This window comes from Dermacentor andersoni, chromosome 2 (assembly GCF_023375885.2).
Source record: "Dermacentor andersoni chromosome 2, qqDerAnde1_hic_scaffold, whole genome shotgun sequence".
Classification (NCBI taxonomy): Eukaryota; Metazoa; Arthropoda; class Arachnida; order Ixodida; family Ixodidae; genus Dermacentor; species Dermacentor andersoni.
In genome coordinates, this window is record NC_092815.1 from 34,218,396 (window position 1) to 34,235,306 (window position 16,911).

At 46.7% G+C, this 16,911-nt stretch overlaps 1 protein-coding gene across 1 annotated transcript in view; it reads left to right on the top strand.

The window, feature by feature from the left end:
* LOC126542478 (zwei Ig domain protein zig-8-like) overlaps positions 1-16,911 on the top strand; it is a 302,005-nt gene that overhangs the window by 262,327 nt on the left and 22,767 nt on the right. Inside the window, exons 4-5 of the mRNA XM_050189563.3 lie at positions 6,333-6,638; positions 8,345-8,557. Of these exons, the coding sequence (XP_050045520.1) occupies positions 6,333-6,638; positions 8,345-8,478 (440 nt within the window). The 3' untranslated portion in view covers positions 8,479-8,557. The remainder of the gene's footprint in view (positions 1-6,332; positions 6,639-8,344; positions 8,558-16,911) is intronic.

Here is a 16,911-nt window from a genome sequence, read left to right on the forward strand (position 1 = left end):
CACAGCACCTAGTGTTCTGCCGTCCTCTACTGCGTTTCCCTTCTCTTGGTACCCATTCTGTCACCCTAATGGCCCAATGGTTATCTAATCTGCGCATTACATGACCTGCCCAACGCCATTTCTTTCTCTTGTTCTCTATTGGAATACCGTCTATAACCGTTTGCTCTCTGATCCAAACCACTCTCTTTCTGTCTCTTAAAGTTATGCTTAGCATTCTTCGTTCCATGCCTCCTTGCGCGGTTCTTAACTTGTTCTCAAGCTTCTTTGTCAGTCTCCAAGTCTCTGCCCCATATGTCAGCACCAGTAAAATGCACTGATTGTATACTTTTCTTTTAAATGATAACGGTAAGCTCCCATTTAGGAGCTCACAATGTCTGCCGTATGTAATCCAACCCATTTGTATTCTTCTGTGAATTTCCTTCTCATGGTCAGGGTTATCTGTGATTAGTTGACCTAGGTAAAGGTACTCCTTCACAGACTCTAGAGGCTGACTCGCGACCTTGAACTCTTGTTCCCTTGCCCGATTATTTATCATTATCTTTGTCTTTTGCATATGAATGTTCAGCCGCACTCTTACACTCTCCCTGTTAAGGTCCGCAATCATTTGTTGTAACTCATCCGCACTGTTACTGAATAAAACAATGTCTTCGGCAAACCGAAGGCTGCTGAGGTATTCGACGTCGATCCTTACTGCTAAACCTTCCCAGTTTAATAGCTTGAATACTTCTTCCAAGAACGCAGTGAACAGCATTGGAGAGGTTGTCTCCTTGTCTGACCCTTTTTTTTATAGGTATCTTCCTACTTTTCTTGAGTAGAATTTAGGTGGCTGTGGAATCTCTGTAGATATTTGTTTTTGTATTGTGTGCATGCATTATATCAACTCTGTATAATTCCTCTTCTGTTTATATGCTCATCGCAGTCTACATCACGGCTGCTTGTGTGTGTTTGTTACTTTGTTTACAAACTCATTATGGTGTGACTTGCATTTTCCTTTTGTATTCATATGTTCATGGGTGTATAGGACTGTGTGCTGTGGAATTCTGACCCTTTGACGTGGTTTATTTTAATTTTCTTAGATATATTTTTATATTGCTGTTTCGGCTATGAGAAAACGTAGCTGTCATCATTCCCACCTTTCTGACGTATTGATTTATTTTGTTTTCCATGAGATGCGAGATGTTTTAGGAAACCGCGTATCGTGAATAGCCAGTTGGCCTTTAATCCTAGCTTTTTGAATGTGTAGCATTCTTTGGCTAAATGTCCACGGTCATTTTCTGCTCAGTTCCGTTCATCCTTCTGTTTCGTGTTTTAGAAGACCCGTAACGCCATCTAGACTTGAATAGGTGAATTTCTTTGAATACGCACACTTCTGTACGCTTACCGCCACCTACTTGGCGTTGGGGCATGAGCCTCCAAGGGGGTATTTTGCCAGCAAGCATATGAGTGATGGTTAATACATATAATTGCCTAAACTTCGTCCACCTGGCTTCAAAAGGCTACGTGACTTTGTAACCTCGTCATATTAAAGAAAGTATTGTTTTATAAATAAATAAATAAACATCACAAGAATTGTCTGATGACAGGATTCGAACACACGACGTCAAGTACAGAAGCCAATATTGAAACCATTACAACACGGACGCATTCACGAACAAGTGGTATAGAACACCGAGGCGCCGATAGAGTGCAGGCGAGACCTTTCGCGGACAATGTTTGCGCGGGTAACGCAAGCAACGAGATAACTGCATCTGCAAAAAAAATAAGGGAGAAGTTTCTCAAGAGGACGCGTTCGAACCCAGGTTCCCGCGTCGGCGGGCAAATTATGTGAAAAAAAAGGCACTACAGCAACATTTGGTTTATTTGCCAAATAAACAATTGGTAGTAAAAATATGTTTACTGGGGAGATCGTCATGGTGTGCGTGGCATTCTTTGCAGTTCCTTAACTCTTAAAATACAGCAGTCTTGGTTTCAAGAGTAGAGTATAGACTTCATAACTAATGATTACAAGTAATGCTACGCACTAATGGAAATTGCCCTGTAGGAACTTTCTGCCCGAATTGTTTTTTCGTGCCTTGGCTGACTTGCGATCCCCTGATATCTAGAGGTCATCACAAAACTCGTTGCTACGACAGCTAAATGTCGCTTGACGATGCTTTTTCATCCTTGCTCATCTGACGCGTAGCACCAAAGCGACGTCTAGTTAGCACTGTATGACCTATAAACGCTGGCATGGGCCATCAATATCTCAATTGCAAAACCAATTTTTCTTGTTTATTCGACTATATGATCCCGGGAGCATAGGCCGCCAAAGGACCAACTATCACAACCATCAAAAATGAACTCTTGCGACAAAAGAATGTAGCACTTAAGGACGTAGAAATGCAGCGAAATATCTCGCGTGTGATATAGTACCGAGCTGCAGCAACTGGTGCGGCAGTGAATTTCTTCTGCACGACTTTCTTTTTCACTTTCTTTAAGCCTTTCTGCTATTTTACAGGACAGGGTAGGCAATCTGACTTTATTTTGGAGAATTTCCTTGCTTTTTATCCACGTATTTTTCTCTCCGCCTTGATGGGAACCACATGTTTAGCTGCATGGTAAGTACTCGCCTACCAGCTGATGGGCCTATGTTCTAGCCCTGATCGGGATGGTTGATATTGGTTGATATATGCACATGTTAATAAATCAATAAATATAAATATATAAATCATTTGTACGTCATTATGTCTGATGAAGCGTGTCGGTTGTTGCCAGAGTAATGGATGTCCAATGGCAAATTTAAGTTTTTTGATTTCTTGAAACATTTCTCAGCCAATGGACCCGGACAAGCACGCCCTGAAACGTCTAGATCTGCTGTTCAAGCTACAAATATCGTGCAAGCTTCACTTTGACAAATAAATAAACCATTGCTTCCAAATCCATAAGCTACAGAACCGTATATTTTGGCGCCAGAAAGTCCTTATTTGCAGATGTTTGAAGACGAGCCATAGCAATAAATGTAACGTAGTGAAAAAACATTCAAGCAAGTTTTATACAAGTACTCAGTCTACCGAACCTAGATGAAACCCGCCCACATCGGTAATACTGTCATTTAGAACGTTGGACAAACTTTAATGAAAGAAAGTGTATATTGATATAGCCATATAAGTAGCTGGGATCCATTAGAACACTCCGAGGAATGGAAGAGTTCAGAAGATGTTCCATCTGCTCCTATTTCCCACTCAAACTAGAGAAGTAACAAAGTGATAAGTACTGTTTATCCAGTTTCTACTCTCCCTCGCCTTCTGCTTTAACTCCAACCCTCCATTACTTTTGTGCGCACATTGTTTCGCGGGAGCATTTGTTCATGTATAGTTCTCTGTCCCTTTAAAGGGTCTAATGACATCTCCGGAGCACTGTTCGATACTTCTCATGGTCTAAGTTAATTTGCTCGCATGTTTTGCTCAGCCTTGTAACTAGGTTCCAAAATCAGGAAACATGCGTACCATGCGGATGCGCGCGCCGGCGTAGAACTCGAACCGAGCGCACGCTCTCTCTCTTTTCTCTCCATTGTAAAAAAACGCTCTGGCCCAGTTTCAAAAGACGCCTTCACCACACGCGAACTTCGCTCTCATCCCATTTGGAACCGGGAATCTCCACAGGAGCAAACAAAGCCTCCTGCCACACAACGAAAGCTCGTGTCTCACCGTCTATACCTCGCCTTCAACCCTCCAGCCCTTATTCCTCTCTCAGCAAAACGCCAAGGGTCAGAAGCGGAAGCGGTGCTTGACATGATAAACAACGTCTCACGGTCGAGACAGCGAACACGGCCCGGCGTCGTGTACCGCCTTCCGACGTTTTGCTGGCGAGTCCTACGGAAACGTGCTTTCTGGCAACTCTCTGGACCATGTTTTACATGTTATTTATGCGCACGTTTGTTCCATTCTCCATTGTGGTGCGATGCCTAATGCTTTTCCGCGGTGCTTCGCTCAACCTTTCGCTTTTCTCTGCGTTTTCCTTAATATTTCCATGCTCTAGAATTCCGTTCTGCTTTCATCGATAGTGCGGCAAGGAAGGTCATTCGAGCTCATCCGAACACGCGATCCATTTAGAACGATTGGTTTGATAGATCGAGACAGCTGGCGTTATGTAGCACTCGCCATCGCTGACCGATGTACGGCAATGAAATATTGAAGAAATTACCTGGCTCGCGAGAAAAGAAAGACTTGCCGCGATGGAAGCGCTACGCTTTTACGATGGAAGTTGAGTCAATCGATCAAACTTTAACCGAAAAGAGAGGAGGTCCTACTTTATTTCCGCAGGCACATGCCTTCATTCGGCCACAGGAATATTTTTCATGCAGTTCGCTACGCTCCTTCGCTCTCTCTCAGTATGCCCGCGACGCTACTTAGCGAAGGAGCGCAGTGTTCGATCATATTTTGGAGTTTCCCGCATGCTCACTCAAGTGGTCATTTCTGATGCAAGGCGGCGAATTAAGTATTCAGGATTAGAAAGCCGAATCCAAGCACTAGCTTTCCAGATCGGTGCGCCTTAATGGGAACCCAATCCGTAAATCGTTGTTCGACCAAACTCTACAGAGCCGAAGGGCATGCCCGCATCGAAGGAGTTTGGAAACTCACCGGGGGAAATCGAGGAAGATTAGCAAGCTTGGCATGCTCGGCTGGACGTAGTGCCGGCTATCCGCCCAAAATGTGATGCCAGCGCGGAAGCGAGAGCACCGATATTAGCATTCGCTCGACGCCTTTAAGTGCCGTGAGCTTCATTACTGCTGACGTCCATGGGCGAGCCTTGTTTGCATACCTAGAGGAACCAAATTAATTGGGCTGGCCGGACAGAAAAGAGAAAGAACGGGAAAAACATGTGACGCTAGTCAGATACCAGACATTTGTGCTGATAAAGTGTAGGAAGGCGCGGATTACCACCGTATGTTCACAACATTGGTAAATACGCTCTAAGTGTGCTTGATACTTTTATGCTGAATACCTCTGCATCCGAGTTTGCATGGGTGGTTCACTTGACTCCTAACGCTAGCGCATCAAAGAGAGAGGGGGATAAATGGTATTCTGAAATCCAAGCCGATCGAGTTATGGTCGTACAGCCGCCTCGTAAGACACAAGCTTATGAATTTGGTTATGAGTATTAATTTTAGCAAATCAGCAAATACAAAACTCGAACACGTACATTGTACCACTTGGTCAACGCAATAGCAGGCTTACCTAATCGTTCTCTATGCTTCTTGTCTTTGTTTTACGTATGCATTTTGTAATCAGTTCACACACACACACACACACTAATATATATATATCTATCTATATATATATATATATATATGTATATATATATATATATATATATATATATATATATATATATATATATATATATATATATATATATATAAGGCGATCTAATTTTCGAGGGTTATTGCTCTAAATGTAGCTTCGCACGGATTTTGGAATTGTACATAAAGATCCCCCTTCCCTTCTACTAGGCATGCAAAAACGTCGCAGGCAAAGCATCGATTGCGATAGCAAATTACTAGACAGCTATACGAAGTAAGCATATTAGTTTTATCGGCCGCGTAAACTTGCACACATTGTCTTACGAAGTAAATTAACAGGCACGGTGTCACGCGCGCAGAGGTACACGTGAACACATCTCGCTCGATGACCGCGGAAACTTGTTGCCAAAACGCTGGAGTGAATAAGCGCGGCAGCAGCAGCGAGCGAAATGACCTTCGTGCTGTCTCTTGCTGCAGCACGAACTAAACGACGAAAGCACAGCGCATACGAAACTACCGGCACTCCGCGTACTTTCTCCACATCGCTGATCGCTTTAAAGATGAGGCACGTGCGGGCGCGCAATTTGCGCACGTCGTAGATCACTTGCGAGATACGGCGCCCGTGCGCATGCAGCGCCATTGGCAGCAGCCGCCGAAATAAAACGATGTGCAGGATGTTGATGCAGAATGGTGCACTTTTCTAAATTGACCTGTGTACCTCAGTTAAAGTTTAACGTGAAATTCATTTAAAGAATCAAAGTAAGTCCGAGTGTACGAACTGATACGAAATGAACTACTGTGAGCAATATAGTTAGTCGGTTATAAGAACAGTCAAGGCATTGCACGTTTCCTTTTCGTGCTTCAGAAGAGCAGCTGAGGTATCAATAACATCAGTCTCTCGATATCAGTGTGCTTACAAGATAATAGAAAAGTCTCTCTAGAGCAAGAGCAAACCGTATAACTTCCGAGCAAACCTATGACAGCTTCCAGCGTTTGGTATACTCAGTCGCTTTGGGCGCTTGTTCTTTTTGTTTGTTTGTTGTTTTCGCAGTGCCACGCGCCCGGATCCTGGAGGCACCGGAGCTGTTCATCAACAGTGGCTCGTCTATCAACGTGAGCTGCGCGATCGAGCACAGTCCCGAGCCGCCAGTGTTTGTGTTCTGGTACCACAACGACCGCGTTATCAACTACGACGAGACGAAAGGTGGCCCGGGTCACATCTCGGGCACCAAGCGCCCTCCCGACGCGTACGTCAGCAGCCTTTTCATACGGAACGCCCGACCGCAGGATTCCGGCAACTACACCTGTGGCCCGTCGAACGCCGACTCCACGAGTGTCGTGGTGCACGTGCTCAACGGTGCGTGTGTTTTCGCGAACAGAGCACGCCGCCTTGTTGCGCGTTTGTTCCCAGTCATTCGGGAGCACGTACTTATAAATGTAGGGCCGCTGGGCGAGTTGGTGCGGTAACATGATGAAACATAGCTAATGATGAGCCCGATTAAGAAAAAGAAACAACAAGACATTGCGCCGTCTTGTTGTTTCTTCTCTTTGTGTTCGTCTTCAGCGTTGTCTTATCTTGAGTATAGTTAAATTGTCTTCCTGGAACACGCTAGAACTTGTACATTATTGTCAGCGCTGGGGTAGGGGAAGGCTCGGGACAGACTGCTCAACATAAGCTGAGCATTCGTTTAATACTGCGTGTTCTGTAAACGACGAAGTGCGTACTGACCGTGCTTTTCAGCCAGCCATTAGGGAGGAACTTACCTAGGATGAGCTCAACTAATCGGTGTTTAACGAAATGGCGGTATTAATATGGTATTACGAGTAACATTAAGGTCTAAAAATATGCAGTACGTAGACAGCATATGCAGTTTCAACCACTCGTTTAGTGTTACGTGGGCGCACAAACTGGAAACCGGAACATAAGAGATCGGCCTCCGGCATTCACTGAATGATCTCCCAGCAAATTGGTTTGAGTGAACCGGTAATGCGCTTTATCTAAAACGAACCAAACTGGACGAACACGTAGAATGAAAATACTTGTGCTAACACATGGAAACATCTGAAAATAATACCATGAGCGTGCGTATCTGTACATGGCCCCTTTTTTAACAGTTCGATTTGAGCTAACACGTGAAACAGCCTTATTTCATCTGATCACATCAAAGGAATTTAAGCGGCTTGCGCATCAAACACAGTATACCGCATAAATCATGTTTATGACATAGCAGGTGCAACGTCCATTGCTGTTCCCACTTAATGAGTCAAAACACCCGTTAGACATATACACTATGGCAACTCCGCATGAGGTGCAAGGAAAGAAGATTATGTGACTGAGCTTTCACTTTCTGTCGGCCTAAAATGCTAAGAAAGCACTGTTCATGCATTCATTGATAATTCAAAAACACTTCCTACGCGTATTTTGATTGCTTTCATTACAAATACTAAACAGGCACATATCATTTTACTATGGAACACGATAAGAAATACTGTACAACCAATCTCACTTTTTCTTGTTTCTTCTTTTTCTGCGCGTGCTTACAATAATTTAGCACACACTGTACTGAAGAATAGAATGGCATTCATAGACATTTGTGCAGCGTCTTCAAAGAATTGAAAGCTGGCCTTTTCCTTTACCCGCACTTCGCAGCCAGCTGCTATCGCGCTATCTTCTACACACGGAAACCAGGGATGACATGACGGTTTGTCAGTGTTGTTGTAGGCCAGTGTAGTCATGGATCTGACGGACAACCGTTTGGGCATGTAAACTCACAGTACAGCATTATAATTAAAGAACTTGCCTCTGACCAGAGAACGACGAAATCAACGTTTCAGTGTCTATTAATTTTCTTGTTGCGTGTTCAGTGACAAAATTTATAAGTTCTATAGATGAAAACCGCTATCACCGAGCCTAACTTAGTTAATAAAGACTGCCGCCTATAAAAAACGACGTAGCCCATCTTTAGCCAAAGCCCAAGGGGCTTACCATGCCACGTAATCTCTGTCTATTCTATCTTTTTTGCCCCCCCCCTCCTCCCCCTCATCGTTTTCATGGCAATGTAGGCGAGAAGAGAGCCGCCATGCAGCACGACTTCTCGCCATCGCGGGCCCTCCTTCCGGTCTCGGTGGAGGCGAGGCTGGTGCTCTGCTCCCTGTTCACGACGCTAGGCGTCGCCTTCAGGCTCACCTCTTCTTGACCGTCCTGCGCGACAAAACTCGTCACGCTTCTTCAAAGCTTCATCGCTGTCCGTCCAAACTCACAGGCCCCCAAGAGAGGTAACTATCGCAGGCTTGTTATCAAACTTTGCGCACTTCATTACGGCTTTTCCCCGAGGAAAACCAAGATTGCTTCACTTCGACGCTATATAGCCTGCTTCGTGGGAGTAATAAGGTAGCCGTAATGATTCCATTTTCACCTTGCTTTTCATCCCAGACAGGCTAATACGCCCAGGCTCAACTTATTAGCCTTTTGGTCGGTTCTCAAAATGTAGTGATGAAACCACAAAAATAAGTACAAGGTTGCAGTCCCAAGTAAATAAAGAAAAATAATTTCGGATGTCCTTAATTATAAACAGTGAGAAGCGATGGCAAACGAAATCCTGAAGCGCACTGCTACGCAAGGTATGTTTCACTATCGCAGGATGTTATAAAAATACAATATAATCAACTGAAACTTATTTCGAGACCTTTATAACGATAACATTAGTTGCCTTTGCCATATCCAGAAATAAAGAGACAGAGGAATAAAGAGAAATGCAGAGAGATTAACCATATAGAAATATCCCGTTTTCTACCCTGCATTGGGGAGGTTTGCGGTTGCAGAAAAATACCCAATGAAATCCAGTGTTCGACGGAAACCCGTCTGGTCGGGAAAATTCATGGCGGGAAATATCGAGCGCCGACCCATTTTTGAAAAAAGGGAAAAAGACGTTTCGGCCCCACTACGGGAGTCTTGTTCGCAATGATTGGCTGAACAAGGCTCTAGTAGTGGGGTCGAAACGTCATTTCTTTCTTCAACGATTGGCCGGCGCTCGATATTTCCCACCATAAAGTACCCAAAATTGAGCGTTTGGCAAATACCCGTGCGGAGGTTTTCTATTAATTGTGGGACACTGCACTGGCTTACTCTGTCCACACACGCTATCGTTACGCCTTGCAGGGGGACAGAACTGCGCTGTAAGGGCAGAAATGTAAGATTACAAATCAACGATATTGTGACGCAGTGCAGCGAAATGTGGAATATGGTTGCAGCAATACTATGCCACTTGCCCTCCCCTACTCCCCTCTCCCGTCCGTTCCTCGGCACCAAAAAAAAAAAACATTTCTGTTATCATTCTGTAGTCCCACGAAGAGTCTCAATCATGTGAATTTGTTAAAATAATTTAACGCCATAGGGGAACACACTAGAGATAGAGAAAGAGAGAGAGAGAGAAGAAAGAGAGAAGGCAGGGACGTTAACCAGAAAAATTTCAGGTTGGTTACCCTAGACTCGGTGAAATTAAAAGAGAAATAGAAGGAAGGAAGAGAGAGAGGGAGGAATGGTGTGAATGTGTGCGTGTGCGCAGACCACCACACAGTCAACGGCGCTCACAGTTTTCGGAGGGGAACGCACTGAAATCACGTTATGCTACGGAGACTCGCAAGCGAAGGAGCTTTGAGAGCTAATAATCACCAAAGTGAACTCCTAGCGCTTATCTGCAGCTCTCCTAAAAGCACAAAAAGAAAAAGAAGAAAAGAAAATACTGATTGTAGCTCGTCATGCCAGCCACTTGAGCAAGCCACTGAAAACTGAAAAGTAGACACTTTTTTGTGTTTTGCCCGGGGAAGACAAAGAAACATACTCCGTACGGATTTTGTTCTTTTTTTCTTTAAATATGAAGCAGAGCTACACGATAGCTTTGAGAAGGTTGGCACCGCGTATTTTCGTCTCCGTTGATCTCTTTCCTCGTATAGACTCTGCTAATCCATGTTCATGATTGACCTTTTTGTGAGATCTCTTCGTTCAGCTATAGTGTTTCGGTTTCAAGACTGGATGCCGCTTGATTTCGTTTGAGTTGACAGTGCTGACATTTTCCGTGCCGCGTTTTTAAACGCTGAGACACTTTAAATTCAAACCTCCACATCTCTCGAGGGCCAACTTCAGCGCTCACGTTCTTTTTTTTTTTCACACTTCCTCAGCGCTTCTTTTTATCGAGATGAAAGGCAGTGCCCTACTTTTTCCGCCGGCTGGAAGCCGTGTAGCAGAAGTGGATGCTTCTGTTCCGGTTTGTGTTTGAAATAGTCATTGCTGCGGCTTGCTGGCGCTTTTTATCTGGAGTGTGTTATTTTACAGTTTCTATAACGGCGTGGGTTCCTCTGCGCTCTGCCACGACGAAGGCGAGCCCGGAATTCTACTCTTGCCGCCCGATTTGATTAGCGCCGCACTTAAGACGCTCTCTTATTTGATGTATATACGCTTTATTTTGTTCATTGATTTTCGTATGTCGCGCTGCGAGCGTCCTAATTTTTAACGCTCCAGAGTACGAAGAGATGTAGATCCCCTGGTGGCGCTTTTCTGCGAAGTGTAACAACGCCTGGTTATGGAGGAGCAAAATATAGGATGTCATTAGGCACCCACTCCAGACATGGGCAGAATCTGCTCATTGGTACTTTTATCTATATATAATTAAGACCTCACTCAATTGTAAACCTCGGCGTAAAGCGTCGGCTAACATTCATTACTACGAATATCAAACGGTATTGAAGGTATTCTTTCTCTCGTTAAACAGTGACCAACGATGTATTTCGCAACTCTTTCGCAAGTCATCGTGAGCATTTTATCGCTCACTTTCTTCTCGTCTTCCATTCCATTTCATATTTGCATAGACAAGATACTAGAAACCATCGGCAACATCGAGAAGTAAAGTACGGTAAGTGACCACAAAGTCCGAAGGTTTAAAGTTAATCAGTTTTCTGTTGTGCACGCCAATCGTGTGCACACCTTTAAACATGCAAAGAACACTATGGCTCCGGGGCCCACTGAACCTGAACGCAGCGGTGTGTGCGATCAAAATTTACTAACACAGCAGCAAAAGACTCTCCGGCGCTTCCAACACGCGGCTTTTTAGCACCTGACGCGACAGCCGTTACGACAGCGTCCCTATGTTCCAATGCGATGGTCTTTCGCTTCTGCTTTCCACTTGGCTCGCTCATGTTGTCGGCAAAGCGGCGAAACAGCGACGTGGTACAGCTAGCACGCAGCGATGCGAATTATCCGTCGTGTTCGAGCAGCACGTGGCCCACAACACGGTGCGCCGACTACGCAGCTGGGGCGGTATTCTCGAGCGACCTCCATGACTCTCGAAGATGGTTTCACCTTCGTGAAATTCGCGAAGCCGTCGAGAGAACGAGAGAGACAGAGAAACAACTTTTTGTACCCCATCTTAAAGGGAAAGGTGCTGCGAGAAGGCGAGGAAGGTCATCCTACTCGCGGTAGGCTCCTTCTACCACCTCAACCCACCTCAACCCACCTCGGCATAGCTTCCTGAAGTTCTGGGTTGTAGCTGCTCCTGGCGGCCTCTCACAGCTCCCTGCTACTTAAAACTCTGCACCCGTCGAAGTATACGGCGACAGACCTTGGCACAGTGCCAGAAACGCCGACGTATACGAGGACACGTTCGGCCCTTGAAAGCAAAACTATCTGATCCGCCGCTCTCTCTCGTGTGGCCCCGCGGCTCGGCTTGGCTTGGCCTGCTTGTGCCGGTTTCACGCAATATCGGAGGTCACGGCTAGCTGAGTGAGCCCAGCGCGCGCCGCAGTGAGATAGAGCAACGGAGGCACTGGTTTTTAGCTAACCGCGCGCAAACATCATAATCGCTACGGGGCGCGGTGTGGATAGGCGTGGACGCCGATCTTGGGGGGTGCGCCTAGCTTCGCCATATACGTGCGGCAGCGAGATAGAGGTGCGGTAAGAAAGGAATACTGCTTGTGCGCGACAGCCGATCGCGGTTACGCGAACTCTACGCGAATGGCTACGCGTGGCGCACTGATCTCAACTAGAGCAATTTCGCTTCGTGGAAACGAGGTTTTAAATAAATCTCTACGGGTTCAAGGGTAATTGCATCGACTTCGTTATATACATTATTTCGTTATATCCCTTTTCGCCACAACTAGGTTCAAGTGTATTGCATCGGATGTTCCTGCGCACACAAGTAGGCGGGTGCAAGCGTACAGAAATAATTTTGTGTATTCACCTATCAAAACCTAGATAGCGCCACGTGTTCTGTGCGACACGAAAGGAAAGGACGAACGGAACGGAGCGAAAAATGACCCCGGGCACATAGCCAAATAATGCTACGCATTAAAATACTGATTTCTGTTTCCACACCTTTTGTGCCATTAGCCCTGCGCTGTCGGTCTAACGTTGCCGGGCTGCGTCCACTACGCCTTTCTGTCATCCGACGTCACAAAATCGGGAAAACTCACCGCATCTAAGTGACGTGTACGCATTAAAGATGCATTAATATGTCAAACAAAACTGACTTTTTTTTTTGGTATAGCCGTACGTTGAGTACTTTCCAAAGGAATAGAAGACGTCTGCCTAACGATCGCCCTGACACTAGCCAGTCGGACCTCCCGGGCAGAACAGTTTTATTCGCGCATGGTTATTTTTTTCTTTTTTTTTTTTACGTGCCATCATAATGTTTTGGAACTCTTTCAGCCACGTATGCGACATCGCTTTGTCAACTTTTTTCTTCTGTGAGATTCCCTTTTGGTGGCATTTTTGATCTTCCAGCTTCATGCCGTCGTGATTTTCAACCAGCCAGCGCAAGCTAAGAAAGGGAAAGCCGCCAATTTCAGACGCCGGCACCCCCTCCTCACCCGCTTATGTACTTTCAGAGCGCGAACTCGGCCCCACGAAAACCATCTCAATAGCCGCGTTTACATGAATGCGACAGTGGCGCAACGCATCGCATTCATGTAAAGAGCGGTAATGCGCTAGAAAGGCGCATCGCATTAATGCGTCAGGCGAGGGTAGATTTACGGGCGCGAGTCGACTCACCCGTGCGGCGAAGCGTTATCGCGAGAGTTAATGCGCTACATGTAAACGGCGTCACATCACCTTTTTTAAATGCGCTTGGCAATGCGATGTGCTACTGTCGCATTCATGTAAACGCGGCTAATTTCAGCGTGTTCCCCACATCTTGTCAGCCAATGAGATAAGAAAAATCTGTCAAAGTAGGGAATGTGATTCGCTTTGAAATAAAACAAAAGTGACCTTCTATACAGGAGAAGAAAGTTTCATTGGGTGGTTCAAACAAAGGGCTACAGGTCCGCTGCTTACGTTGGCGCTTACGTAAATTTGACGTCAGCAGATTGGTACAGAAAGAGATTGCAATAGCTTTACGTTATAGGGCTTCGAAACTGTACCACGCTCAATTTGTTGTGAAATGTAGTATTCAGTAACGTTTTTTCCATTGTTTTGGTGAATAGTGTGTGCAAAATTTCGATTTTACGACTTTTATATTTAGCAAGCATTAGCGGTTGTTGGAAATGCCATTACTAAAGCTTACGTCCATGATGTGCCTCTCAACCAATTGCTCTCTGTGAATTTTCGGGTAACGCATAAAAAGCCGCAACATGAAATTTACACAGACGAAGAAGCAATCACGACGACCTGCTGGTTAAATTGTTCTTCTAACAGCGGAAGATTACACAAACGTAAGAAAGTGGTGCCTGTAGCGGAGCGCTGGAGGCGCAAATAAATCAATAATCAAAAATGCGCGAATTTTCTGGTGTGAAAGAGGTCATGCTCATTAAACATATTTTATTTATTATGTCACATGCCACTTGCACTTGATTTATTGCAATCAATTTTAGCTGAATAAACCCACCTGATTTTGACAGATTTCCCCGATGCCCGTGCCGACACTGTCAACGGCGTGAACAGGGTTCTTGCGCTTTTGTGTCAGTCACAGAAAGCATAGCAACGTAAAGATATTGCAACGAATGCATATGCAGCTGCGCATAGAAAAAAATGAAAAGGAGATAATAATAGCTCGTCTATTGTTCTTTTTAGATCCACTAGCTTAGCAGAAGATTGAATAGCTTATTGGTAATAAAAGTAATTACAAAAAACTCAGTGTCCTTCCATTCTGTAAATAAGGATGACAGCGATGCTGTGTATGTGGGCCCCTTAATGGTGGACTGCATCTCCACCGGGGGTTGGCCCGGCATTCCACTATCTTCGGTATCGGCGCACGTATTACGAGGGCTTAACATCTGCTTCACTTCCACCGCGGGTCGGCCTGGCATTGCACAAACTTCAGGATCGGCCCACGTATGGGGAGTGTTTAACGCCTGCTTCACCTCCGTCGCGGGTCGGTTCGGCATCGCACCACCTTCGGGATCGGTCCACGTATGGGGAGTGCTTAGCACCACTTTCACTTCCGCCGCGGGTCCGACCAGTATTGCACTAACTGCGGGATTGGCACATGTACGGAGAATGTTTAACGCCTGCTTCACCTCCGGCACGGGTCGGCCCGGCATCGCACGATCTTCAGGATCGGCCCACGTATGGGGAGTGATTAACACCTGATTCACCTCCGCCATGGGTCGGCCCGGCATCGCCCAAACTTCGGGATCGGCCCACGTATGGGGAGTGATTAACACTTGATTCACCTCCGCCATGGGTCGGCCGGGCATCGCCCAATCTTCGGGATCGGCCCACGTATCGGGAGTGATTAACACCTGATTCAGTTCCGCCTCGGGTCGGTCCGGCATTGCACTAACTTCGGGATCGGCCCACGTATGGGGAGTGCTTGACACCTAGCTGATTCACCTCCGCCGCGGGTCCGTCTGGAATTGTACTAATTTCGGGATAGGCCCACGTATGGGGTATGCTTGACACCTGCTTCACCTCCGCCGCGGGTCGGACTGGTACTGCACAATCTTCGGGATCTGCCCACGTATGGTCAGTACTTAACACATGCTTCCCCTCCGCTGCGGGTTGGTCTGGCATTGCACTATCTTCGGGATCAGCCCACTTACGGGGAGTGTTTAACGCCTCCTTCACCTCCGCCCCGGGTCGGCCCGGCATCGCCCTATCTTCGGCATCGGCCCACGTATGGGGTATGCTTGACACCTTATTCACCTCCGCCGCGGGTCCGTCCGGTATTGGACTAATTTCGGGATCGGTCCACGTATGGGGAGTGCTCAACGCCTTTTTCACCTCCGCCGCGGGTCGGTCCGGTATCGCACTATCTTCGGGACCAGCCCACGTATGGGGTGTGCTTAACACCTGATTCACATACTCCCCATACGTGGGCCGATTCCGAAGATAGTGCGATACCGGACCGACCCGCGGCGGAGGTGAAACAGGCGTTAAGCACTCCCCATGCGTGGGCCGATCCCAAAGTTAGAGCAAATCCGGGCCGACGCACGGCGAAGGTGAAGCAGGCATTAAGCACTCATCATACTGTCACGTGGTGGTGACGTTAAGAACACAGTAGCGATACTGTGAAAGGCAAAAAACTAACTTTTATTGGGCGAACCTGTGCCCACAAAAACAGGCTACACTTATAGCACAACGATAGCGGCGAACAGGGTCGGCGATCGTCGGAAAATCTGATCAGCGGGTCAAGCGCGTCGGCTTTTATACAACAGTCATCGAATGTTCCAGACTAATCGTTCGGACCCGCGTGTCTTCCACAAAGTTCTACACCATTCGCGTCACGCGATGAAATCAGATAACACAAGGTTCGGCGACAACAGACAGCCGGATGGAAGCATCGATAACTTTCCAGAGAATTCGGATACATGCAGGCGCATACAGCGCTGTGCGATTACATTTGTTAGGCGGCGAAACGTGGTCGCCCGATAAAGATAAGTACACGCGTCAATACCCCCCTCTTAAAAAGCATCGTCCCGATGCTACAAATATAAGAGAGCAAAACACAAAAGGACACTTATTAAACATAAGTAACAAAACAACGAAAAGAAAGTAAGTCCAAAGGTCAGTTACGCGAAGTCCCAAAGTTCATTATCGCTGGTAGTACGGCTTGCGTCGCACAACGTGGACTATTTCAGGTCGTGAGCGGCGCCGCTGTGATAGCGAAATGCCGTCTGGCACGACCTCATAGTCCAGTGCCCCAACACGTCGGATGATTTTGTACGGTCCGAAATAGCGACGCAAAAGCTTCTCGCTCAGTCCTCGTCGGCGTATAGGGGTCCAAACCCAAACACGGTCACCGGGCTGGTACTCGACGAAGCGTCGTCGGAGGTTGTAATGTCGGCTGTCGGTACGCTGCTGGTTCTTGATCCGTAGGCGGGCGAGTTGTCGAGCTTCTTCGGCGCGCTGGAGAAAGGTCGCGACGTCAAGATTCTCTTCGTCCGTGACGTGCGGCAGCATGGCGTCGAGCGTCGTCGTCGGGTTCCTGCCGTAAACCAGCTTAAAAGGCGTGATCTGTGTTTCTTGCACCGCCGTGTTGTAAGCGAAGGTTACATACGGCAGGACTGCGTCCCACGTCTTGTGCTCGACGTCGACGTACATTGCTAGCATGTCGGCGAGGGTCTTGTTCAGGCGCTCCGTGAGACCATTCGTCTGCGGATAGTAGGCAGTTGTCCTCCTGTGGCTTGTCTGGCTGTACTGC